We start from the raw sequence: 27,766 nt of genomic DNA, 5'->3' as shown, positions 1-27,766 counted from the left end.
ATCTTAAGGCAATCAATCATACTCTAAAATTACTTCATTTTCCAAACTGTTTACACTTTTTAAGTTACAAATCCACTTTCTGCTATTTCAACTCACGATTTACAGCTCCAGATTTAGCCTGCCTTGGCTTGCTGCCAAGCGCTAGTCATGAGGGAGCTAATGATCTGAACAGATCAGTGTTTTATAATGGAGAAAAGCGCATGTAAATTTCCAGTATGTCTGCAAGTAATCAAGGCATGCTGACTATAAATGAGGCGGCCTGAAATTTATTTTAGGAGAAATATCTTAAAGCCGCACTTTTTATCCGGGCCAAGAAAGAAACAAAAGAAAATCTCTTTTTAAAAGGTACTCCAAGATTATTCAAAATTATTCTAAATGAAACTGCTACACAAACAATATGTTAAAGAACAGTACAATAGCTAATTTCCTTTAGTGTTTCTATCTTGGCCAGATCGTATCCTTATCACGGCAAGCTGGAACATTAAACTCTCTACTTCATGGAATCAAAACACAAGAGTGCTTCATATTACATTATAGAAAAGTGAGCCATTCCCTACAAACAAGGTCAGATTTCTGGAATGCCAAAGGTCTACATTCAAACAGAGCCGGGAGGAGGGGAGGCTCTGCCCACTCTGCTCTCTGCAAAGCAGTGGGAAATGAGACCCAGCAATCTAAATGCGTTTTAATAGCCAAAATGCTAGAAAGAGAACAAGAAGTCTCTCGGGAGACGATACTTACATTAAGCATGATCTTTATTGTTTCATTACAGCGGCATAGCCAAATAATGACTTTGTGTTACTGTACAAATAATGCCGGATCCTCATTTTCTAGCGGAAATAATTACTCTATTCTATCATATTCTGTTTACCATCAGCTACACGCACACTCCCCCTTGTAGGCACGGCGCTGTGGTAGCTTTGGGGCCAGACTGAGAAAAGTTTTAGGCTTTTCCAAGTCTTTAAAGGCTGTACCAAGGAGGCATATTCTGACCCAAAAGCGGCTTTAAGAATGGAGCTATAAATATTCTTGTATTGTACTTCGTGAAATTCAATCCATCATGATGGATATTTCGGTTATAACATTATTACATGCCTAAACTCAATTGTATAATTGCATAGGGCCAGAAACAATAAGCTGGCATCACTTTGTTACAGCATGCTACAGCTTTAAAATACCTGTAATCATAAATCAGCATAATTATTTGAAGTACTGTCATGAAGCAGAGCAGAAAAAGAAAAATTAAAATAAACTAGCTGGTAGAGACTCTCACTGCACTTTCTAGAGATCAGAGAGGTTTGGTGGCCTTAGCTCTCACCACCACTCCAGCCAGGCAAGCCTTTCTCTCCACAAAGCCTGGACAGGCACCCAAAGCAGCTCAATGCCCCACAGCTTTCCCATAGCAGCCACAGATCAAGACAGACTGCGCCTTGGTTCTTCAAGAGGCAAAATCCCTGAAGCAGGCTGTGGCCCTTCTTCCCTCCCAGTACCTCACATTACACAAGGGCTCTCCAAATCTCATCCCTGCCCCCCTGCCAGCCATGCCGAATTTCAGGCTCACTGGAGACACTGGGCTACAGCATGACTGAAGTTAATATTAAAACATGGATTCCTCCCACAGCTTCACTGAAAAACAACATCGAATTCACAGGGATGGAGATCTCCATAATCTTTCCTGTTCTGTTCTTCTTGCTGCATTTAAATCCCTCACTATCTTTATTTTTCTTGTGATCTCCACAGATCTCAAACAATGTACTTTGTTACTTTTGATACTTCTGTGAAGAACGCACAGTCTTTCACAAAGATGCTCCCTTAGCCAAGCACTTTCTGACTAGCAGAGCTCAGCAACACACACGCTTGTTGTATATGCACACCTACTCACACTTCCATCACAGACAAGTAAGCACACACAATAAATATGACACAGTGACTGGAAGGTGATTAAAAACCTCACTGTCAAATACTCAGCTTGCACTCTCACGTGCTGGGACATCAAGAATTGGAAATACAACTGAAAGTAGGTAAGATCTGAATTTCCAAAGTAAGAGGAAGAGAACCCCGTTCTCTTTAAATACATCCACAAGAAGCAAAAAAGAACGAACAGAAGATCTGGGGGCAGGAGGTAAAACAACTCATAACCTCAGGAAAAACTTCTAAAAGAAAAACAAATGTAAATAAAAAGATGTATAAATAACAATTTTTGAAAACAAAAAAAAACATTTGATATCATCAGAGCCAGTGTCACAGAGTGGCTATTAAGCAGCATAAACATTCATTTTCAGTCCCACTGAGTCACCCAGAAAAGCTGGCTCTCTAAAAATGAGGCTGATGGAGTCTGAGATCCAGCCCTACTTTCCTTTACTCCAACTTGGAATCGTCGTACAGTTACAATGCAGAATGTCAGAATACGGTAAACAGAACTGAAAAGGGAAAGAAAACAATTTTTTTCCCTACAAGTCAGGTTCAGTGCTTTTGCCTATTAAAGTAACCAAATATGTTTCTCTCTGAAATCAAAGCCAAAAGGCAGCTTGCCAGACACAGTTAACAGATAAATCAATGTTCCCGAAGGGCGGGCTTTTTTGTTTTGGGGGGTTTCTGCCTGACAACAATCTTGTGGCAAGCAAACAGAACACCCACTGCACATCTTGTCAATCTACTCACATGAAACAGGAAAGGAAAAGTGAATACTTTCGAAGATCTACTCGCTGTTTGGAAAAACTTCATGTTCTAACCTTTCCGTCAAAGGTCACGGTTTTCGTAACTACAAAGTCTGCAGCCATTGTGAAGCCCTCGACATATAATGTGTAATTGCAGTTAATTTATCACTAAGGTTATTGTATATTAGCCGGGGAGTTTGTAAACAAGAATGAATCACAGGTTTCATTTTTGCGTCCCTTACAAACTGGAAGACCTAACAGTTTCCTGTTCCAACATTCAAAATAGTATTGCTTCTATAAACCCACTCCAGTCTCCTTGCCAGCAGTTTCCATTTAATTAAACTGACAGCAAAACAGGGCCCTTACTAATGTGTTCCAGACCAGTTTTCCTTCAATGTAAATTCTCAGGCATGAAATTACATCTGAAACAGACACAATAATCCCTCTATATCTTAGTCAGAAGTTTAATCTATACTAAAATAACATTTTCTTTGTCTATATTGAAGTCTGTTTCAGAATTCAGTGATCTTTTCTTCTTTTCTCAGTTGAAGTTCAGGGAATTATTTAACTTCCATTCACCTTACAGTCAATTCAGAATTTTCTTCCGGCCTGCAATTTATACATTCATTGTTGGTTTCTAGGCCACGGGCAGCAAAATGATCTCGTGTGCAAGAAATCAGACTCAGGTCAGGCTTAAAACTTTCACTTTCTGGGAGTGCAACAGGCTGGTGGCATGAGAAAACCAGTCCGCAGCTGCTTGAAGCCAGCTAACTTCTGTGAGCTAGCAACCTGATCTTTCACACAGATCCTCGAGTCAACTAGCTGTAAAGAAGGAAACTGATGAGATTTGTATGTACCTTCAATAAAATGAAAGTTGGGGTTTCTTGTTTGTTTAATGGCCCATAACGTTTTCCTTGTCTAGTCAGTCCTGTCAGTGCAACACTGATGCACAGATACCCATGGCACCCAGGGAGAAGGGAACATGCACAAGAGCAGTTGTTTATCTCCTGGGAACTACGGGGTTCGTGGTCATCAGCTCATTGAACTGCAGCACACATTAATGCCAGACCTAAGTGAGATGGGGATCTCTGAGATGCACAGAGCATTTCACTCCTGGCCCACGTGCTGCCTTTTCCTGTGCTGGTACTAGGACAGCCTGGGGACACCACAGCCACCAGCAATTCAAGCCTGAAATAGCAGAGAGCTTTGAGAACTTGGGACAGATGTGTCCAGAGTAAAATCTGGAAAAGCTGCAATAAGAAGGGCAAATAATTGTTCTTTACTCAATGAAGGCAGCATGTGTCACAGCGGGGACCTCACTGTGACTGCCAAGCCACACCTTTTCACTTGATAGGACAGATAAGCTTTATCTCTGTCAGTTACACGGTGATTGCAAAAACACTCTCCAGGCTTGCCGCCTGACCTTGCAGCCAAGTCCATGCGATGATACTGCAGAGAAGCTGCTCTGCCTTGCTGCTCTTTGGGCTCCTGCTACAGGACATTGAGCCAAGCCGTGCTGCTGCAGGTCTCCGAGCTCAATGGGAATGGTACAGCATTCAGCCAGTAACACCTAAAGCCACATCAGGACAGACACACTGTGGCAGGATGGCTGAGGTTCAAATGGCCTAGCAGTGACTGTCATCTCAACTTTTTGATCCTGGAAAGGATTCTGGCAATTACCTTCCTTCTGATGCCAACTACGCTTTCCAAAGGTAGGTAGGCACACCAATCTAAAAGGGTCTGAAGTCATCTCAAACACAGATTTGGAGTGAAGTTTTAGCACCACCAAGTTTTGGCAACAAGCTGTATAGATGAGCTCAGATACAGGTACACAAGCACTCTTTCTGGCCTTGTCCTACCTATGACACTCAGCACAACGTGTGCCCAGGACTTCATTTCCCAACAGCTTGAAATACAATGGAAATACGATGACCATATGAAGCACAAGCAACAAAACCACTATTAAGATAAAACTAAACCACATCTTTTTCCAAGTCTTCTACTTGCCCAATGAAAACTTTGCAAAATCTCTGTCACATTCCCAACAAAAAATACCTTCTGCCAAAAAAGTGCTCCATGATTTAAGTAAGAAATTTATCACATACCCAGTATTTATGAATGACACTTTTGGACTCAAAATGTTTTCGGAGCCCTAACAATGTAATTTCTACGTACTGTTGTCACAGTCTTGTGCAGTGGAAGACAATGGCTAGTCCTTAGTTTGATTAGAAACCCTCCTAGTAGCTACTGTTCTTCCCTTTCCTTGAGGGTCCCTCCTTCTAGAGACAATACTCACCAAGCATTCTCCAGATAAAAAGCAGGTAAACCACTTGTTACTGCTAGGCTGACTTTGCAAGGTGACGAGGGGCAGAAGGGTCTAACAGAGTAGCAGCTTTTCTTCATCTTGTGCTTCCCCAGGCTGACAGAGGAAGCCATGAGATACTGATGCGTACAAACACCCTGCATGGTTGGCCAGAAATGAGGAAAAGACTTTTCATATTCATTTATATGTATTCGTGAATGTATGATCAGTTAAAAGCCTGCCAATGAGGCAGAGAAACAACCACTACCGTTTCTGCCACAACAGGTGAAAAATGCTCCTACTCCATTTGTGCAAATATGCTGGACTTATGTTATCAAACACACAAATTCTTGTCCACGCTCTTTCCTTTTCTCCTGCACTCCCCACCTTCAAAATAGCAGGGACGAAATTGGCCTCATTTCCTGTAAATTTCATTTAGACCCAAACGTTCTTAAGTATGTTGTCAGGGAATATATTTTAAGGCTGTTACGTTCACATCTGATCTCCTACCCTATGCTTTTAAGATATTAAATAGGCTTTACCCAATAAATCACATGTTGCGTGCCTTGGAATTGCATGGCATCTGAAATCACCGAAGGCAAAATCCTGGGCCATTCAGTCACTGTACACAAGCCAGAGGACCCAGTTCTAAACACAGGCAAAACTGAGCGCACGACCTTCCCCACGCTGCCCCAGGCGGTGCTCCCCCCGGCTCTCCACGCTGCCTCACCTCTTCCTGTCCCCCACGGAGCCACAGCTGGAGACCACAATGGAGCACTGCCTCAGCACCAAGCTTCTCATGTGTCCCCAGCCAGCCTGAAACCTGCAGAAAATGGCACTGACTTCCCCAGCACTGAGTGGTATGATGATCCCAGCAGCTCTATTCCTGTTGAGGAATATAATAGCTGGGTAGGAGAAACAAAGCAACTCTCTCTGTCCCAAAAATACTCATGAGGATACACACCGTCCTGCCACTCACACTGTTATAATTGTTTTCCTACTGATCATCACAGAACCAAGCCCAAGCCCAAGGTACAGCCCTGAATAATTATGTCAGGAAAAAGAAGCGCTCCTTCAACTCTTCATAGAATCATCTCATAGAATCATAGAACAGCCTGGATTGAAAAGGACCACAAAGAGCATCTAGTTTCAACCTCCCTGCCACGGGCAGGGTCGCCAACCACTACACCAGGCAGCCCAGAGCTCTTCTCCACCTGAGCTGGAAGGCTTTCCTCCACAACGAGGCAGGGGGCAGGGAGGCAGCTGGCAGCAGGGCTCTAGGGGCTGAGCACTGCTGCTTGAGCAGCCCAGCCCACTGCACCACCAGGAGCCTGCCTGGCACAAAGCACAGGACCCCATGTTTCATGTTTTGCAATAGCACAGAGACAACAAAGAAAACACATTTGAGAAACATTGTGGGAAACATGCCAGTGTTTTAATGAACGCTCCCTTTGGAAATGAAGCCTTTTTTAGCCAAACCACTATGATTTTGTTTTAGTGACTCATACAAATGGATTCTGGATAAGGTTTAAAAATGGGATATTTTCTCTTCTGCTTCTAGGTTCACCTCAAGACATGTGAATGAAAATATAGCAGCAGGAATATTAGGCTGGACTTATACTCACCAACAGACACTAAATAGGGATCTACTAAATTTGTAAAGCTTTGCTGAAGTTTCAAATATATAATTCTGAAAATACAATTCCTCCTGAAGTCAGGCTGGGCACGGGTCATAAAACTATAAAAAGATACTTTGTCCCTATAGACCGTGAGAAGCTAATCATTAGCCACCCATTTATAGTGTTTACCTGTTTATTTCGTTATTTTAATATACTTCCGTTGTAGGAGCCCACTCCTTCTTTCTACCACATGGGTAAAAAAAAAAGATCCACTGCCTCCAGGCAAAATATTTTTAAAGACAAAGACATTTGCCAAATTAAAACCAAACATAAAAACAAAGTGTACATAAATTTCTGTTTGACTACTGTTGGACAGCTGAAATGGCACACGTTTTCTTTGGAAATATTTTCTTCCACTTTTTATACAAATGATGGTAAAATATGTACCCGGCAGCAAAGCGAGGGAACTAAATTTAAAATGCATTTTCAGACCACTCTTTCATTTTTGCTTTTTTTTTTAAACTTTCTTTTTCCAGGGTGAGGGAGGAGGGGGAGATCGTACTGCTGTACTGAAGTACTGTAAGTTCTTTTGCCTTTTAACAGAAATATGTAAACAAGGTGTATGACTGTAGGGTAATGTTCTAGTCACAAAGCATTCAAGAGCCAGAGTGGAGCTATTTAAAGAATGGAGTATTCAATTCCTGAGGCCAGATGCTAGCATAAATACGAAACTATGTTCACACTGCAGATTAAATTATTTTTAGTTTCTCCATTTCAACTGCCAAAATTATTTGGTTGCGTTTTGCTTCATTTTTTTACTCTATACCACAGAACTTATGGGGCCACTTTTGTAAGTTTCTGAAGAAGGGATTAAGAACACAAGCACACAAGGATTTTTTCAGCTATTTTCTCCATGTAACCAAATTGGAAATGTATATACTGACATATATTGGGTCACTTAGGGAGTAAGAAAATTGAAAAATGGAGCTGAAACATTTGAGATTCTTGATGTAGACTTTTATAGCACCTTATCATTTAATTTTTATCCCATAAAGCTTTTAATCTGGAAATACTCTGTGTGAAAGAAAAGTGGAAACTGTGGTTTTAAAGTAATTGAAGAGAAAAACATGCATAAAGACAGCATTACACACTGTCTACTAGGTTCGCCAAGAGAGCTCACCAGATTCTGCTAAGAATAACAAATTGAAGTCATCAGTAATTAACTAAAACCCAAATAATCAATAATCCCGTGACCCTGCCACAGCAAGAACACGCTTGAGTCCAAGAAGGACAGACAAGGCAATGAACCGGGGGTGCTGGAAATGCACACAGGCTCAGTGAGTAGCTGGGTGAGGACCTATTGTTGACACATGCCACAGCCTACATATCACCGTCGAGGCTGACAAGGACTCTATCCTGCTGATGACCACCACACTGTTGTCATGTTTTTGGTCCTGTTATTATCTTTGCTTTGCTTCACCAGCTGGCAAGAGTGGAAAGCCCAGGCTGCATCGCCAAGTCTTGACCCATCTGCAGCTGTCAGGGGGACTAGCACACCAAGACACAGAATGCAGAGCAGGAACTATGCTGAGGGACATCAGCTGAGTGCGTTCCATCAGCTGGAACGCACCAAAGAAGGTCTAGATGCAAGGCCAGAAGCATCAGTCTGCACAAAGGATGAGCAGAAACCATAGCTTGGTCAGTAGAGAGACCTCCTGCAATACTAAGGAATGTGGAATTACTGAGCAGACTTGCTTTGCCCTATGTTGAACATGCATATTTTGCTGATGACTTACCAGAAGGCTGAGGTTAGCAACACTACACAGCTGGCTGGAGGAAGGCACGGGGAGGGGAAGGGTCCTGTGGAACAGGGCTGCAGCCCATCTAATATTGGGATGTGTGAGCAGACACTAAGTACCTGTGGAGGCCCTGTCACCGCCCCGGTTCAGGAAGGCAGGGGACACCAGGCTTCATTACAAACAGGCGACACAGGACATGCTGAAAGCTGAACATGCTCTTGGCGTACCGTGTCAGGACTGGGCCCCAGCTCCTAATTAACCGCTCTTATCAGCCCCAGATCTGGCATCAGAACAGCGAAACCTCTTTTCCACAGACGGGCTGACAGTCCCAGCCTTCCTGAGCATTTACAACATACTTTTAAAATATATGAGCCCACACTTTAAAGAAACCTGGGACTGGAACATCTGGGCTTCGGTTGTTTCATTTCTCAGTAATAAAAAGTGGAAAAATGATGCAGCTGTGTCTAAAGTGTTTGGAAACACATTGGCTACCTTGTCGTACTTTACCTATTTCCCTTCACCGGTCTCATTCACAGGACCAGAACGGGACGTGAGGGACCTGGAGGAGGACGAGAGGGAATGTTTCCCACTTCTTTTTTTTTTAATTTCCAATCTGTTATAGGATCCTTGGATTGTACAACACAGAGGGATCCATTCCACTCGTGGCACACATGTGTAACTCCTCCTGGCACTAATGGGAATGGCAAACATGCTGTGAGAGAAGGATCGCTCACTAAAACTGCAGGAGTGTGAACAAGGCTGTAAATACACCTCAAGGTTCTGGTAACATTAGAAACCAGACTAGTATCTTTCTCGTGGCTTATTATGATATCACCAAATCCCCTCCATGTATTTATAGCCCTGCAATTCAAAATTATTCCAGGTCCATAAATGTTTTTGGCAACTGAATGTAGAACTGACGCTATTATTTCACATATTATGGTACTGTCCGTGAATGTTAAATTTATTTCAGCGGAGGCTCCTGGAGTTCATTCATCAGATATTTTACGCCACTGTTCTTTTAATGATTCATTTATCCTTAGTAATATTTGTATTCTGAAGAGTGGCGTCTCCAGCCGACAGCACAATGCTCCGCTGAATTATCTTCTCTCACAGCATAACAAAGTGGAGCACAGTCAAATTGAAGATGGCCTTTAGTACACTGTCAGAACAATACTGCTTACAGAGCATATCCAGACACATTTCTCAAACCACATGTAATGCTCTGGCTGCCAACATGCTCATAAAGTCATTAACCAGCATCTTAAAATGAGGGTGTGATACATATATTTAAATGTTTAGGAAAATCAAATGTGTGCTCTGCTAGAAGCTTATTTTGAAATTCAGCTTCCACATCTATCAATTATGCAGCAGTGTGCATATGGAAAAATTCACCTTGATTTTTCACAGGCTGCTAAAATATACTCCTGCTAAAATAATACGCATTATCTATCACTAACAGAAGCTTCTTTATAGTGTTAAGTATTTGTCCTTCACAATGTAACAGAGAAAGAAAGACCCGAGCTCAAGGTTTACAGCGCCGATGATTCGTTTTTACAAGCAAATTACGATTAGCAATAAAATTAAGGAGGAACTTATTTCACATGGTACAGATTGTACTGAACCAAGTAAACAAAGGTGATGCCGCAATGCTTTTCCATGTAAAACCTACCCAGTTACACGTTTTCTAAACACCAGCTTTCTCTGCCTCCCATGCCCACAAAGTGCACTCCTGTTAACACACATGCTGGGCTTAACCCCTTCCTGCTCAGGAACCCTCAGCTATCAGTGGCCTCACCCACACGCACTGCCATGCCAGCAAAGGCGAGCATGAACCAACTTAATCACAAGCACTATGCAGTCACAGTATTGACACTAAGAGTCTTCAAACTGGGTTGAAGTAGAGCAAGGATGCCAGAGCTGCCCTCTTCCCCTGTGTAAAAAGGAGCTGAATGAAGCCTGGCTGTCCTCTCCCTCCCAGCACAGGATGGCCTTCCAGCACTGCTGGGTGTAGCAGTGCCCGTGGAAGGGCCAGAGCATCTCAGCACGGCAGCACAGGCAGCAAGGGAAGCACTTCACGGTGGGGTGAGGACCCCTCAATGAATGGGGTGCACAAAGTCAAGGCAAATGTGAGGCTTTACTTCCCTGGCTATGGCACAGCAGAATTACAGCCCAAGAGAAGAGCCAGGAGGGAAGAAGAGGATGTCCTCTGTCCCACAAGACCATATCAAAGCACTCTGTAGATGTCAGACCTGCAATCCAACCAGCAGACATGGCACCAGGAGGAGAGCGCTAATCACCTCCCTCCATGGCACTGGGCACGGCACATGCAGGGACTCAAACAATGCAAATCCCAAACTGCGGCCCTCTGGGATTCAGAAACAATAAGGGCAGGGACGGAAGTCAGAGAGAAGGCTGGGGAGGAAAACAGCACCCTCCAAAATGAAAAGTGGAAAAAAAAAAAAAGAAGGCAGACTCTGAGATATAGTCAGATGCAAAGCACGGCAGCGCTTCACCGAGAGGCACACGTTTCCAGTTACTGGAACAAAACCTCATGGTCAGTAAGAATTAAATGCAAGATCCAACAGTGACTAGAAGGGAAAAAATCCTGGAGAGCAGACACATGTGGGTTATTACACAGCCTGGCAAGGTCAATCTCGGTGCTAAAAACAGACAAAAATAAAAAAAAGCTGTCAAACATTTTTAAAGGGACACAGTCCCACAATGGCTGCCTTTACAGTGCCTGTGAATGGCCTTTTATTTTTTATCTACTTATTCTGCAGTTGTGCAGGCCTCTGCTGTTCCATGGAGAAGCTGCACCAAGCCCTTATTAATGGGGCAAACTGCTGCATCTTCAGCCTCAGCAGAACGCGGGGCAATTCCTCCAGCTTTGCAAGGCACTGAAATTTAACTCTTCCCCCACCGCTGTCCCACAGCAGCAATTTCTTCCATTCCACTTCCAAACCAAAGTGCAGTTGCAGATGGCTGTGCTCCACAACACTGACAAAGTGCCCCGTCATTCCAGTACATCACTGAAAATGCTGACACAGTGACAGCCACTATCAGCACAGCCTGATAACCGTGTCAGCCTGCTCCTGCTGCAGGAAGCGTGGGGTGAGGGCTGCCATTTGGGGGCTACACAGAAAAAAGTTACATGGGATTCTGCTTTTTCTCGGCACGACTTCTGCATTTCAATGACCAAAACACCACCTCCTCCACTCCGAGCTGCCCCCAGCCCCCTTTCATAGGAGTTCAAAGTCAGGTCAAGATCTGAAAAGAAATCCAAATTTTATCTCACTGATAAAACACACTTCGAGTTTGAAATACATGGTGCTAGAATTCCTTTCAAGAGCCACAAGTGGATGAGGTTCAACACAAGCCAGTGGCAAAAGAAAATCTTCCATAGCTAGCACCATGTATTGAAACGTTCATGGTACCCTCATACACTTCCCCTGTAATGAAGCAGGCTGCCCCCAGAGGAGGGAGGAATGAACAGCACTTAAATCGTCTCAGTGTTGTGCGGTCACAGAAGGACCAGAAAGCTCAGACCCAGGGACCCTGTCAACCCCTCCGAGGGCAGCAAGGGCTGGGGAGACAGGGAGCACGTGGGGAGGGGGGCCCAAAGATGCTACAGGGCCACCCAAAATGAAAGTGAGCTCTTATCATGGGACTCTTAGGAGTACACTTGGCCTTCCAACAGCAGCACCTGCCAGCATTCAGAAAGCAGCCAGCAGCCTATCAGTTATCTTCATCCAACTGGTTAACGAGTAAAAAATAAACATTTATCTCACCCTCTTTGTGCAAGGCCAAAGTTGTCTGTCTGCTCAGCACCACAGGTTATTCCTAATGCCAAACAACACTGAAGGTAAATGGCAACTAAAGCAAAGGGAGGCACATGAGCAGAGCAAGGCCTCCACTCATCACACCCCTGCCAAGCACTCCTAGCACTGCCCATAGCCTGCAGGTGCTCTTGATTTGCAGCAGCACTGCTGGCATGTGCTAGGCATGATCCCTTCCCCAGGAGCCATCTTCTTCCACCAGGCTGCATGGAGCACAACACCAAGCCAACTAATTGCCTCATCTGCAGCAAAAGAGCTCTATCATTTGGGCTGGTGAAAATGAATAAGAGAGGTCACTCTGACCCAGGAGACAAAAGCCAACATAGAGTGTGCAAAGGCAGAGAGGGGAAAATGGGATAATGGGACACTTACAGGAGCTTGATCAAAATCAAATGGGATTCAGCCAGGACAACAGGGGCAAGAAGGCAAAAAGAAGAGCAAAAAGAGCAGACAAACAAAGCAGAAGAAGCAGGAAAGAGAGTTGGAGGCATGACTTAAGCATCAAATATGCAAAATAGCTGCACTTCGAATGGTCAATCATCAGCCGGTCAGAAATTATTGCATCCAGTTAAGTCAGGCAAGCCTAAATTCAGCAGCACCTGACAATGAACAAGGAAATCTCCAAGAGTGTCTGAATGCAGCTCGGCTGTAGATTATCAGTACCAATAATACTATAGATTGCCTATATTATGTCCTGACAGTCTTCATCTGGAGAAGACGTGCCAATTACAATGGTAAGTGAAATCAGAAGGTCACGTACTGTTCCCTTTGGTTCTCCCTCACTGGACGCAAACTAACACACGAAGACTGCACAAAACCCCCTTAGTAAGCACCAGAACTTGCTCATCCCCATCACTAATGCCGCCAGTACAGGAACAGGATAGCCCACAGCGTGCCAATTTCAATCATCCATACTGGCATGATAAAGCATCACAGAAGACAAATAAAGAGAGGTGACAGCAGCATGAGGACCAAACCCAGAGCTCTGTCAGGACAGACTCATGCCCCACAGGAATGCCCAACGCTGGCTCACAGTGACACAGCTGGGGCCGTGCAGCTCCCACCTCCCCATCCCGCACAGCCACTGCAGCCCAGCCCAGCCCAAGCCGGCGGGGCCCGCCAGCACTAAACCCAGCCATTTGCCCTCCGTCTCTACTCTCAATTTCAGCTCTGACTCCTCTATCTTTTATTTCTTTTTCTAAAGACACATTTAGAGACGAAACCATTCATAACTGCCTATCCACAGACAGTTTGTGGCAGCATAATTGACAATGAGTCTGCAGCAAAAATGAAAATGCTGTTTTAATAACCTTGGCCTAAAATACATTCTGTTGTATGCCTCAAAGGGTTTCAATGAAAAGTCAACCTGTATAGACATATTTTCTTGGCTTAAACAACAATCCAAAGCACATAAATGTAGTCCAACTATAATGACATATTTATAGGCCAATAAAGCTTACACTGCAGCTTTCATACTTCACTTAAAGGAAGTCTGTAAGAAGCAGTGTTATATAAAATAATTTGAATTTTTGTCAAACTATAGCCCAAGGAATACAAATATGCAACTTTGCCATATTTAACTGATAGCGTTTACATTGCTTAGTTGCTAAAAATTTTGTAAAATGAAATAATCCCTCACTTGGTTACTTCCCACTGGTTTACCAAATATGGATATACAAGTCCATTTATTACAAAGAAAAATCCCCTAAATGATTCTGAAGACAAAAATAAATAACTAGCAACCTTAGTAGTGAATGATTTAATCAGACCAATTCTTCTGGAAAAACAGGTTCTCATGTTCATTATGAATAATACATTCCTGAGCAACTCTATTTTTATATGCTGCATTGTTTTTCTTTATTTTTCCCAACATTTGAAAGAAATATTCAGAAAGCTATGAATAGACTTAAGACATAAACTGCTAGCATTCAATATTGACATATTTGTAGAAAGGGACAGAATGTATAACATAAATAGCTCAAAATGCAGAAATAATTCTTAAAAATAATTTCTCAGGTTGAAATGTTGAAGCTCACAAAAAAAGCCATTACAGATCTGCTTTATTTAACTCAGTCCTAAGGAAAAGTTCTGCATAATTCACTAGTGATAAAACAATGGCATTTTACAGAGAAAAACATTTCTGGGGAAAAAAAAAAAAAAAAAAGGAGAAAAGGAGAAAGAGAAAAAAGAAGGAAGGAAAATAGAAAAAAGAGAAGAAAAAAGAGATGAGGGAAAAACAGACTAGGAAAGAAGGAAAGTAAAAAGATAAGAGAAGAAATTAAGAAATTGAGACGCAGCTACATAATTTGAATTAGGATCAACTTTGAGTTATAGGTGCACAGCTTCTCTGGGTTGTGGATTAACCAGTTGTCACCTAATTTTTCTCTAAGCAAGTGCCACACAGCATACCATACAATGTAGAGCTCATACACCAAGGTCCCACTTTGCCTGGCTATTGTGTAAAGCTGCCCTGCTCCCCAGTAATGTGTTTAATTAAGTACCTTCTCACAGTGCCACTCCCTTGGTTCCGTATCAGTCATGTTTTCATTTCATACAGGTTATTTCACCCTTCACCACTTCTCGGTACTACATGAAACTGATTTTGTTTCTTGTGTAAAATTTTTTTTAAAGACTTTAATAGGGATATAATTTCCTCTACAGCTTGGTCCAAAAACATCTACTAAGAAAACTTTCAGAATCAACTTAATTTTATAGGATTTTTCTGTAATGGAAACATGCTATTTCATAGGAAAAAAAAGGGGTCCAGAAGATCACTCTGTTTATCTATACCTTTTCAACACCTGGTTCAGCAGCTTCCTTGTCTACAGCCAGGGTTAAACACGGGTGTCACCAGCAGCTTTGTGTATGGCCTGCCAGATTAGCACAAGAACAGATCTGTTGCCTTCAGACCTTCCATACGATGCCGCCCCACTGCAGCATCGTGAAGGACCTCTCTGCAAAACATCTGAATGGGCACAGCACAGAGAGCCTGACCAGAAAGGGAACAGAACTGCGGTAGTGGGAAGCCATTGACCCCACTGCAGCCAGTGACCTCCATTGCAGGAGGTGACCACTCCACTTGGGCTGATTGACTTTGCTAAGGTGACTGTGTTGACTCTCACACCTGAGGGACCTTCACACAACAGCTTACCACACTCACTCACAGTTTACAGCACTCCATTCAGACAACAGCTACCCCACTGCGTTGTGCAGGTGACCTCATGCATAAGTTACTGCTAGTAAAGCTTCGATCACTGCAGCTGAGCACTGCTACACTGGCAAGATGTTCAGTATTGGAAAAGGTCTGCAGGCACATGCCCTAACAGGCAGTAAAGCCAACATTTTGACAGCAGAGAACATACAACACAGGCAGCTGAAATCCCCATGCCCTGGATGCTGAGCATTATGTTACTGCCTTTACCCAGAGCGGGAGAGATGGCAATTCTCAGAGCACAGAATTAAACCTACTGACCACACAGAATGAGAAGTAAATGTTCTTCACTGGTGGGGTAACACCAGAGCTCACAGGCAGCTTTCAGGATGCAGGGCTGCTTCACAGTGAAGATCACTGTTCTGAGTTTTTCTCAGATCTGGGAAGCAAAATATCCTTAAATTCTTGAGTTTTTCCAGCAGTTAAAAATATCCTTATTATTAGATTTAAGAAGTTTCTTGGATTGCATTTCACAGGCTAGATCATTCTCTATCAACATGCCTGACGCTGCAAGTCTTACTGAACCCTTGGCTTCACTACTCCTATCAACCTGTGATGATAGGAGTGATAGGATGTGATGAAGAAAACAGTGATCACAGTCAAACATTAGCCAAAATACCCTTTTCTACTTAAAAAAAAAAAAAAAAAGGCCTAACAATATAGCCAGAGCCACTGACCAAAAATAAGCAACATCAGAACATAGGTTAACAAAATTATAGCATATACTTTAGATTCCATAAGCATTTAAAGTATAACCCCTACTTTCAAAGGCTTAACATGCAACTATAAGCTTTAGGCTTAAAGATAATTTTCTTTGGCTCCTAGGGTAGATAACAGCAATTTCGCAACTTACCACAAGGGTCTTCTTGATTGTTAAAGACAAAACCAAGAAAATATTAACCCACAACAGTTCTGTCTGAGAAGCATTAAATTTCTTTTAACACAACAAACAAACACAAATAAGTGCAGTGTGTAAAGCAGATGTCAGGGCAATAGCAGAGAAAACCACTGCATGTAATCATAAACTAGAAGAAACCACACACAAAAGCCAAGGAAAAGAGAAAGAATTTCATAGGTCTTTTGTTTGTTTGTTTGTTTGTTGGAGAAGTAATGAAAAATATGATCAACTTCCAGTTGTACTTTAATCTTCCAGCCTACACATCTAAAGGTGAATGTAAGATCGACAAAATCACTTCACCGTCTGGTAAGATCAGAAAAACAAGATGCAGAAGATAAATCCTCCAAGACAAATCTTCAGCACAGTGTAACTTGGCTTTGGTGCCAACACAGTAGTGCTAGTAAGATACTGAATCTGGCCCCGTATATCTCCTATTCACGTAGTTTCAAAAGCATTTCCTCACATGCAACAGCCTTAACTTTTAGTTTCTTACCTTCCAACTCATCTGAATTTGTCTTTAAACTTGGAACATTTGTTAAAAGTTTGGTACAGCAGAGAAACATTCCTGAGATGACAGCTATTACGCATCTAAAGTCCTAACACCACAAAAAGGCACGTTTACCAACAGGAAACCCTGTTGGACCCTGGGCCCCCACCACAATTTCGAAGGTCTGATCATCACAGAGATACAAAAGCAGTCCCAGAGCTGCAATCCTGTTTGCAACCATCCAAAGTATCAGAGGTAGCACCTCTCTCCATAGCAACAGCCAGAAAAAGAAAACATGTCTGCCAAGTGCAAACCACATCCAGAGAACAGAAGGGCACTCACAGGAGGCCTAAGCTGTACAGCAATATTGAAGATTACAACAAAACACACCAGACTCACAAGAAAACTCACCAGGTTACAGCATAGTCTCCAAGGAAATAGTGGACATTTCCCTACCAAACCAGACTCAAAGCTGATCCTGCAGAGACAGGATAAGCACTAGAAGCAGGCGAGAACCTTGAGCTTCCAAAAAGGTGAGACATAAAAACTGAAAGGCCTTCAGTCTCCACTTCCATGTGGAGGAGGCCTACCGAAGATGTGGCAAATTCCTTTTCCCACTGTGCACAATTTTCACCTGATCCCAAGGCCTGCATGGCCCCAGGGAAAACCCTTGACGATCTATTGTGCTTCTGTCTTCAGGATTTGAGCCTTATGGTTAAGCTATAATTCTATAGAGTAGACAGGTAGCACAGAGTTACATCACGTTCATCTCCAGGAAGCCAAGATGCAGAGTGAGCAAGCCTGCAGTGAGCTCACCACCACTCCTACCCATCCAGCTGGGACACCTCACCACCACACCTCTGCCCAAAGTGCAGACATACCTTGGGAACTGGCAACAGTTAGGCAGGACTGGGCTCATCTGCCACTGAAGCAAGTCAAACACAGGCCCTCCCCAGGGCAGAAAGCAAGGGACACTTACCAAGGTCAGCCTTCTCCTTCAGGATGTCTTTGAAGTTCAAGCCGCTATTGAGCGTGGATTGTCTGTATCTCATCAAGGCCTCCTTCTGCCCATTCTTTCCCACATCCATCGGTTTAACCGGCTCAGCCCGGAAACCACACTTCCACTTGGAGAAATCGGACTGGGCCCATTTTGCCAAGTCTTCAAGCTTCACAGTGACTTTCTCTGAAACAGCAATAACTTCATCCTGCAAGAAGCAGTCAAATAAGAATACATGTCATGCAGGGCTCCGCAGTGGCTGATAAACTCTTAACGCCAACCACCCCCAACAGGCTGTTGGAAAAGTCTGTCCTGTTGTTGGCAGATTGATTTTCCTGTGATGCAGAATATCTCATACTTCATCATTCCTGCTACCACCTAGTAGGAAATATTAGTTGTTTACGCAAAGCAAATACAATGTAAAGAGAATTTCTAAGACCAGGGCAATGATCCTAAAAGGCATGTGAAATACAGGTTGCCAAAGCACATTCTGTATAACCGAAAGCCTTGAGGGAAAGTTTGTTTTTTAGGTGCAATTAGCTGCAAATGTAAAAATTCATGGCTGGATGACTAATGGTTATAGCTAGTCCTGAAATAAATGGACTAAGTAAATCTCAGATTCTTGGAACTCTGACTCACCAGAAAATTCTTGTGTTTATGGTACATTTTCCCTTGGCTTATACACAAATACTGAATTTAACTTTTGTCCTAAAAATTAAATAAAACTGTGATGTAATCCCAAAAGAAATACTACATAAATGTTATGTGCTTCCCACCAAAAGAAACTTGCACATTCTCATGTTTCTGAAAACCCTTTTCAAGATCAGAAGAGAACTGTAATTTTTTTCCCTTCTTAAACATACATTCTAAGAAAAGCACTTAAACCTAGTTTAGCCTCCAGAACATATACTTGAATTAAACAGCTCTAATTGCTGAATTTTATCCTTCCAGGAAACAATCAACTCCTCTCAGTCGCGATGAATAAGCAGAATGTTTTAAAGCTGACTGTAGTAAGCACTGGCTCCATAAAGCCTCAAAAAATAAACAAACATATATACATAAATATCCAGGAAGATACACTCCAGATTTTTGTAGTTAAAATAGCAGAAATAATTTATGTTGTAATGAGAGCTGGCTGCCCACCACACCTTGCACTCTGCACATTTCTACTGCTAAGTAAGGTTACAGGTTCTTGAAATAAATAAACCAGAATCCAATTTTCCCCCAAATAAACAGAAGTATTTGCAAAGGGGAGAGAAATGCTTTCATTTATTAAACAAAGAGAAAAGCATGATTGATTCTCTTTGCGTGTGTTTTTTTTCCCCACTGAACAAATTCCTCAGGAAATAAAATACTGTTCAATAGAAAAATAAAAAATAAAAAAAAAAAGGAAGAACAAAAAAAGCTGTATTGTGATAAGTTAGACATAACACAAAACAAAACATGAAGGATCTCTTAAAAAAGCAGACCTGATATTCCACTCTCCCTCATATAATACCAAATTCCTTCATAAGCAGGCGCCTTCATTACATTTACTGCAATAACATGTATTTGGTCAGAAACGAAAGGCATGCTAAGCAAGCTTGTAATAAAATCTTTCCTTTTTATCACTGCAAAGCATAAGAGCTTCCTCTGAACAACAAACAATAGCGGTGATGCTTTAAATCTTTGTTTATGACAGACGTCAATACTTTGTAAACAAGCGTTGTGTACTACAAAGTACAATTTCAATGGATGGTTTCACCCAATTTCATTACACCGTTCCCTTGAAATTAAGGAAAAAAAAAGCTTAGTTGCTGTGTATTTTATAGCTATTACATGGTGACTAGTAAATGTCAGGATGAAAAACATACATATGTATCTATCTTAGCCTGCCTGCAGACGGTCCAGGCAGCCTGTGGATAAGCCCACCTTCAGGACGCTGCGTACAGCCACCGCACCATGCTGAACGCTCAACACCAGAGGCATCTACATAGCAGCACTTTTAATAAAAACCTGGAGATCGGACATGTTTTTGGTTAAAATATTATTTTCCAAATAGCTCTCATGATCGAATGATTATGATTTCAATTACTAGTTTCTTCACATCCTTTCCAAGAACTGGTATGACTAATACTGGCTGGCATACAAAGTAAGCTGAGCAGACAATTTATTAACCAAAAGAAAAGTACAATCACTATTACATCATCAATGAATAAACTTGTTTTTGAGAATACAACCTTCACACACATGCATGTGATGTGCACAAAGGAGAGAAACGAAGTCCAATGCTGAAGGGTGCCGGGGTGGTCGCCCATCACAAAATGGCGCTGGGTGTCTGCGCACAGCATGAAGAACTCACAACAAGGCTGGAGGACACGCTGCCCCATCACCTTGCCACAGCCATGTCCACAAGGATGGCTGGGCCCTGGCTGTGGCAGCTCCATCCCTACGGCCTCAGATGGGCAGGGACACCTGGGAAAAGCAGCTGGCCTCCGGCCTCAGGTCTTGTGGCCAGGCCTCAGGTGGCCATAATGGCGGCCTGCGCCCCAGGCTGCTGGCCAGCAGGGCCTGCCCTGTGCCCTCTGTGAGGCTACAGATCACCCACATCAAAACCCCTAACACTGAGCTGCTCCTGATGCTGAAGCCACTGGCGTGGTCCTCCTGCTTGTGTGAGGCCCAGGCAGCTCCAGGGCAGGCCATTTTCCTCAGGTGCTTTGCTAACACAAGAGATTACCTGCCGCAACAGAGCACTCACTGCTGCAACCCCTTGCCGTGTCTACACATCTTGCTACCTTTCCACATCACTTACGCAGCCCTCCTGAGCGCTGTGTTCAGACGTGAACTGGGAATGGCACGTAGCTCACCCAGCCATGTCCCTCCCTCACCATCCGACTCAAACAGCTGCGCACCCACCTCTGCAGTCTGTCTAGAGGAACCCTTCCAATGAGACGACAAAGGCATACAGATGTTGAATAAATAAAAACCAAGTACGCAGTGACACATGACTAACAAACCTTTAGAAGATTAAAGAAATCTGCTGTATAGCCTTCATGTCATTCATAATTATATCTCTGTGTAAACATGAAAAACCACCCACGCCGCATCCAATGCATATATATATATATATATATATATAAAGAAAAATCAACTCATGTATTAGCTGTGCTCTGAAGGGATATGTTTGTGAGGTCTCCATTGCCTGAAAAGTCTTTAATTGCACTTTCTTCCTGCTACCCCAAAATGAGATTTACTAGAGGAAATGGCGAGTGATGATTCTAGCTCTACTCAAGAGTGGGACTTATCTTGGGTGCCCCTTACAGACATTGGTAGCAATGGAAACCCCATTCCTAGCCACATAGTTGTTTAATCATGAAATAAATACTGACTACAGAAATAAGCACTTTTCCCTCTGTTTCCATAAAAGCAAGCATCTAGTCAGCCTGCCATTGCAGCGTATCTTACAAGGCTCCTGAGCAAAGCAGAATACTTCCACTTCTCAAGTGGAAAATGGAGTGACGGTTAAGAAAAGGTGCTAATGCAAACCCTCCTCATCCTTCCCTTGTTCCTGAACGATGCAATCAGATCAGCGTTTTCAGAGAAGAAATACAGGGAGAAAGGGACAGTATCTTCTTGAGAGCCGTTATGCTTAAATATTATGTCACTGTTGTCTAAGCAACCATCACGGCCTCCTGCAAGCACAGACCGCTGTATTGCCTGACTCAGCAGATGGCTGGAATACTTACATTCAATGAAAGAGGTCAGGTAGTTAGAAGAGCTTAAAGCGGATAATTATTTTTTAGAAGAAATATTAACTCTTACAAGGCAGGGAGTCACAGGGCACTGCAGGGGGGGTTGCACATCTCAACCCCACACCCGCATATGCTACATCACAACTTCTCACTCACTTCCAATAATGAGGCAAGATTTGTACTTTAGAGACGCCAGAGCAGCCTTAAAAGAATTACGGCAACTGAGATATCTCAAAATTTTGACGTGCTGAGACTGTTTTCACTCCAGCGCTTCCAGAGGTCATTTAAGGAATTCTGGAGGGCAAGAGTGATCCGAACACCTGCTTGGCTGTCTCCTAACATCAAATACGTGGCCTGGAGAGAAAGGAGAGACGCACTATAAAAACTCTTGCCAATAATTACAGGAGACACCGCATGTCATTTATCTGATCAGTATGATTTGCTTTGGAAAACATCTCCAGCCTTTTTACAGAAACTTTTAGCACAGCAGATAGCTGGGGATGCATATTTTACAACCCAGTACATTGCTGATGAAAACACATTCGTCCACAGGAGCAAAAAAAAATACAGTGTGAGTCTTACAGGCTGCATTCACTGCAGATAATAGAACTGCGTATTTCATTGGGACATAATGGCCCCTTATTATTTCAGGTTTTTTGTTTTGTTTTGTTTTTGTTTTAAGTTTTCCACAATTTAGGTGAAAACATCCTTTATGTAACTCGCACAACCCCACTGCTTGCCCCAGGGTCCTGGCACTATGCTTTCTGCCAGGCACAAATGGTTACTCCTTTTCCACAGATGGGATCACTGTCACAGAAAGATGCATGGGAAGATCCCATGTGTAGCTTGGGCAGGTTAAACTTTCCTTTCCCCTTTCCCTGGTCCGAGTGCCTCAGGTAGTAATGTATCCCCGTGCCCAGGCTAGATGGAAGCGTCCTGCTGGATGCTGGGCTGGCAGCTCTGGAGGTGCTGGTGTGCAGGGACCCACGGTGACCAGCAAGCACTCTGCACTCACAGACCCCAGGGAGAGACAGAAAAGGGAGGTCTGTGTGATCCAGGAATCCACCTGGTACATAGGAGAATTTGGAAGAGGCCGAAACAGTCTTGTCTGTTAATCTTTTGCTAACTACTTTAAAGGGCTGTAATGATCTCATTAAACAGGTGACAGGTATTTCTCCAGCCTCCTGCACTGTTTTCCCAGACTGTGCGCAGCCCTACCAGGCTGCCTGAAGATCCCATTGATGATGAATGCTGGGTCCCACCCACTGGTGCCCAAGACCAAACAGAAGAGATCAAAACAGAGGGCCCAACTGAAGCCCCACAAGCTGCAATCCCCTGTGTGTTTGTGTAGCTCAGTATTTCCAAAGTGAGACCTGCAGAGCGTCCTGGGGCAGGCACACTGCACCACAACAGGATGTGATGTGGGGTTCTGGTCCACCTGGTCCAGAAACCAGGTGGTGATGGAGTCCTCAGGGCAATGGCTGCGAGCAGCCAGACCTGGCATTTCCACTGCCTGCCTCCTCCTCTATTTCTTTTTCTTCCCTCCCGCTGCTCCTGAGCAGAGGTTCAAATTGAATTTATATCTGTCACTGCAGATAGAAGTCCTGACCAAAGAGAGAATAGGCTTCAGTCAAAATGTTTTCCCATCAGATAGCTTGCGGACCTCGAAGAGTTGTTTCAGTTCAGGCAAGTTGACAAGCAATTCATTCCTAATTTTGCCTACTACAGTTACAGTACGAAGAGCTTTCCTTGTAGATTACATAATTATATTTTTCTTAACAGGGAGTACATTGCATTAGCAGGTTTAAATTATGCAAGCTTATTCTTTTGTCTTTTGTTATATTGTGTTCTATTGTACTGGTAAAACAATATGTGCTTTAATTAGCAAATATCTGTAAATAATTTACTTGCTTTTCATGCAGCAGAACAATGGAGCCAATTTTCACATACATCCACTGAGCATGTCTAGTGGGTTTCTTGCCAGAATCTTCCATTGTTCCGTATCTGTATCAATCTGCCCATCATTAGCAGCTAACGCTCAACAACTCTGAAAAAAATCAAAGTTTCGGCCCCCAGGAGCACTCCTCAGCCCATGAAACTCAGGCTGCACTTTGCAAAGGAAGATTAGAATATCTAGTAAGTGAAAACAAACTATTTTATTATCTGCATAACCCTGGCACCTTCACGTAGAAACATGGACGCCTGCCAAGCACTAAGGTCACTGGATTAATGCCATCAAATGCTGATGTTCATCTGACCTCCTGACTTTTTAGCTAAAAATAAAAAGCTCAACTTGGTGTGACGCCACGCATCACGCACGCATCCTGCCTCGGCAGGGTTAAATCTGGGCGTGAACCCACACACACACACACACAAAGCAAAAAGCTCTTAAATCAAGACTGGATGACTGTTCCGAGACTTAAGGCATTGTTATTTTGAATGCGAATGAAAGGGCCAGAACAAGCACTGCAAGAATATTTCAATTATGTATTTCCCAGAACTGCATCTCTGAGCAACTGATGCAAATATTGCTCCCATAACAGCAGAACTTCTTCCTGCACAGAGGCGTAGGGCGCATGAATCAGAGGGTACTTCTATATTGTACGCATATTGCTGCAATATTATTAAAAATGCAGAATGTATGTATGTGTAGCTCTCCTGAGCAATACAGTAATTATGATTAAGGGACAAGCGGCACAAAAAGAGCCAATTTATCTTACTTGTGCTTAGGAATACTATTGTGTAACTAAGCAACTAAAGACAAAATATAGTCTAATTAATTCACTCCTATGCTTATTTAAAAGACACAATTAGAACATTTTTATTTTCCAGCCTGCGCACTATCTCAACACGCTTGAGGGTGTACCATGTGAGGCCCATTACTCTCTGAAGACAAGAGTTTAATGCTCAGTGCCACAGATCGGACTGGAACAGCCACTTCAGGGAGCAGGGTTTCCACAGCCCAAACTGGGAAATGAAGAGAGGAACACAGAAACGTGCTGGGAGGGTTCTGCCTCGAGTGGCCCATCGCACCCAGCTGTGGCTAATGGCGAGCAACATGTGCTCCTCCCTGACACTGCTGCCCTCTTTCCCTGCCAGCATACACTGCTGGTGGTGAGAGGTAAAAATATGCACAGTGGATGTGCAGTTACCAAACCCGCAGCATTCTATGACAAATACCATTTCTCCAGCACCGCTATGACGGTGTGCCTGATTTTTCAAAGCTGAATTAATCCGAGCGAGTGTACAGCAGAGGCTGACGCTATGAGCATGATTTTCAGGGCACCCTTTAGTGGCCGTGAGCCAAGTCATCACTGCCATGCTGATGGGGACAAGCGTGGGGCACATGCTAGGACTGGGCAGCTCCCACCCATGCAGTCCTGCCGAGACCCTCACCACAGGGAGGGAACCAAGGATGAACCTGCAGCACCTCTGCTCCCTGGGAGAATCTCTCCGGCAGTTCTAGATGGCATGCACGCATAGAGTGTTTTTTTTCCCCAATTAGTCTGAAAATGCAAAATACTGCGAGGGAAATAATTACAGGAAACCAGCTCTCTCCTCTCCTCCGCATGAGCAATGCTTGCTCATGTAAATTACTTGCATGAGTAAGGATTATTCGCAAGGCGAAAAGCATTGCATCAGAGCCCGGTTTGGGAGCGCAGCTGCGACCAACACGAGCTCGTAGTAAACTCGGGCCCTGATGAATGGGCGCCGGGCGGGCTCCCGCGGGCGGCCCAGCGGGGCGGGGGCAGCGGCAGTGACGGCGCGGGGCGACGCAGAGCGTCACATGGCACCGAATGCACCGGGCCAGCGCCGGCTGGGGCTTTTTAGGAACTGCGCCTCGCAGCCAATGCCGCCCTGGATTTGATGAGAGCTGCCTTCAACATGTATTTTCAGCCCTGCCTAATGAATGCCAACAGCTTTACAACACGACAACACAAAACGTGACGGGCGCTTCGCCCTGGAAGCCCTTCTGCCGGGGTCTATCCCTCTGCGGCCCCGCGGGGCAGGGGGCTGTTGACCGAGGGTGCAGCCCCATCCCCACACTGTGGGCCCCGGGCGGGGCCCCGACCCCGAGCATCCTCGGGCAGCTCCCGGCCCCGGGCCTTAAAGCAGCAGCGAAGTTCCCACCGCGGCAGCTGAGCCCTCCGCAGGTCACTCCGCGGTGGGACGGGCACCGCGGTGGCACCGCGGCTACGCAGTTCGTACGGCCCTGCTCCGGGGCCGTGCCGGGTGCCGGTGGCGCCGGGGGCTGCGCTTAAATCCGGTGTAACGAAAGCGGCCTCTACGTCCACGTCCACGCATAGCCGATGGGCTCCGGCGACCGGTGCCACCGGACGTTCCCGAGCGGCAGCGGCCACGCGCCTCCCCGTAACCCTACGGCAGCGCAAATTCCCCCCCCGCCAGCCCGCACCCTCCGCCCGCCCGGCCCGCTCGGGGCTGTCACACAGCGGGCAACGGACGCGGGGAGCGCGGCGGCTCGCGGGGCGCTCTGTTGCCCCCTCCAGGCCCTGCCCGGCCCCGCCGCAGCGCTCCGCTCGCGGACGGGGGCGCGGAGCCGGGACGGCGCCGCGCAAAGTTTCTGCCCCTCTCCGCGTGCGGCTCGGCCCCGAGATCGCGGGACGCGGGTCCGCCCGGTGCCGCGCTCCGAGCGGGGAACCGTCCGCGCGGGGCTGAGCGGCGCGGGTACCACCCGCCCGAGCCCGGCGGCACGCGCCGCGCGGCACCGGCGGCGTTCGCACGTACCGACGCGCACAGCCGGGCGCCGGGCGCTCCCGCACCGCCCCGCAGGGACCCATCCCGGGGCGCTCCCACCGCGCGGAGCGTGACAGCCGCGCGCCCCTCCACCTCCCGCACACGCGCAGCCCCGGGCACCGCGCCCCCCGCCCGCCGTCGCCCCCCGTCCCGTCCCGCCGCCCCGCATGCAGCCCCGCACGCAGGTGGGCCGGGGCCGGCGCCGCGGTTCCCACCTCGCCGTGGTCGCTGGTCCGGCCCTGCGGGGTGTCCTCGGGGAGAAAGTAAAGTTTGGCGCTGGAGAGAAGTTGCCGGCTGGTGCGCTCCTCCCAGAGCAGCTGCAGCTCCGCGATGCAGGCGGGCTCCTCCGCGCGGCACCGCACGAAGAAGAAGTCGCCGAGGGAGAGGACCCGCGCCCGGCCGCCGCCGCGGCGCTGGAAGCGGAACGCCCGGTAGAAGACGTAGGGGCCGTGCGAGCCGCACGGGGCGCCGACCCACTGCGGGGAACAACAACACGGCGGCGGCATCAGCGCCGGCTCCGCGCCGCGCAGCGCCGCGCGGGGGGGGGGGCGCGCGGGGGCGGGCGCGGGGGGCGCAGGCGGGCGGGGGGCGCGCAGCGGCGCGGAGCCTCCGCGGCGGCAGCGGCGGCGGTGAGCGCGGGGCGGGGGCGGGGCGGGGCCGCGCGGGGCTGCGCGGCGGCGGCGGCGGCGGCGGCGGGGCCGCGCGGTACCTGCAGTGCGCTGCGCTCCATCGCGGCTCCGGCGCGATTGAACTCAACATTCTCCCAAACTTGTTGGCGTGAATGGAGCCCGGCAGGTCCTGGCAGGGCGAAGCCGGCCCCGCCGCCCGCCGCCCCCCGTCGCCGCCGCCCCCGCGCCGCCCCGCCGCCGCCGCCGCCCCCCGCCCCGCCGCGCGCCCCGCGCCGCCCCCCCGCCGCGCGCCCCCCGCCTCGCCGCCCCTCCGCCGCCCCGCCGCGCCCCGCCGGCGCCGCCGCCCCGCGCCGCCCGGCCCCCGCCGCCCGGCTCCGCGCCGACAAAAATGCGGGGGGGCGGCGGCGAGGCGCGGTGGGGCGGCGGAGGGGCGGCTGCGCGGAGAGAGGGGCGACGGCGGCGCCCCCCGATTTTTGGGGGCCCGAAAGGACGGGCGGGAGCGCTGCGGATCTGACAGGACCTGCGCGTATATGTCTAATATAAAGCCCATTTCCTGCGGCGCGAGGGGCGCTGCTCGGCCCGGCGGGGCGGCCCGCTCCGGGCGCGGGGTGCAGGACCGGGCTCTGCGCTCTCCCTCCCACCCCCCAGCACCCGCAAGCCCCCCGATGCGGGATGCGCGGGGTCGCGGGAGGGCGGCGGCGGGGGGCGGTTATATAAACACCCGCGCGGTGATGCTCCCGCGCCGTAAGGGGACGCGGCAAAAAAGCGGGGAACATCGCGGGGGGTTCGGAGCCGCTCCGGCCTCAACGCCGCGAAAAGCCGAGGGGACGGGAGGAGGGGGGGGG

The 27,766-nt window shown here is 46.4% G+C and overlaps 1 protein-coding gene across 2 annotated transcripts in view; it reads right to left on the bottom strand.

Moving 5' to 3' along the window:
- The window catches only part of ARID5B (AT-rich interaction domain 5B), a 108,500-nt gene extending 81,339 nt beyond the window's left edge, over window positions 1-27,161 (bottom strand). Inside the window, exons 1-3 of one of the 2 annotated variants that reach the window (XM_085229319.1) lie at window positions 27,002-27,161; window positions 26,508-26,768; window positions 17,789-18,014 (exon numbers count right to left, since the gene is read on the bottom strand). In XM_085229319.1, coding sequence (XP_085085445.1) covers window positions 17,789-18,014; window positions 26,508-26,768; window positions 27,002-27,022 — 508 coding nt within the window. In that variant the 5' untranslated portion in view covers window positions 27,023-27,161. Of the gene's footprint in view, window positions 1-17,788; window positions 18,015-26,507; window positions 26,844-27,001 lie in introns of those variants that run through there. The other variant, XM_085229320.1, reaches the window with a different exon arrangement.
- Between the last annotated feature and the right edge of the window lie 605 nt (window positions 27,162-27,766).

Source organism: Meleagris gallopavo, chromosome 8, assembly GCF_905368555.1.
Source record: "Meleagris gallopavo chromosome 8, MGAL_WU_HG_1.1, whole genome shotgun sequence".
Lineage (NCBI taxonomy): Eukaryota > Metazoa > Chordata > Aves > Galliformes > Phasianidae > Meleagris > Meleagris gallopavo.
Note: the sequence above shows the minus strand (reverse complement) of the source record. Positions and strands in the feature narration are given on the sequence as shown.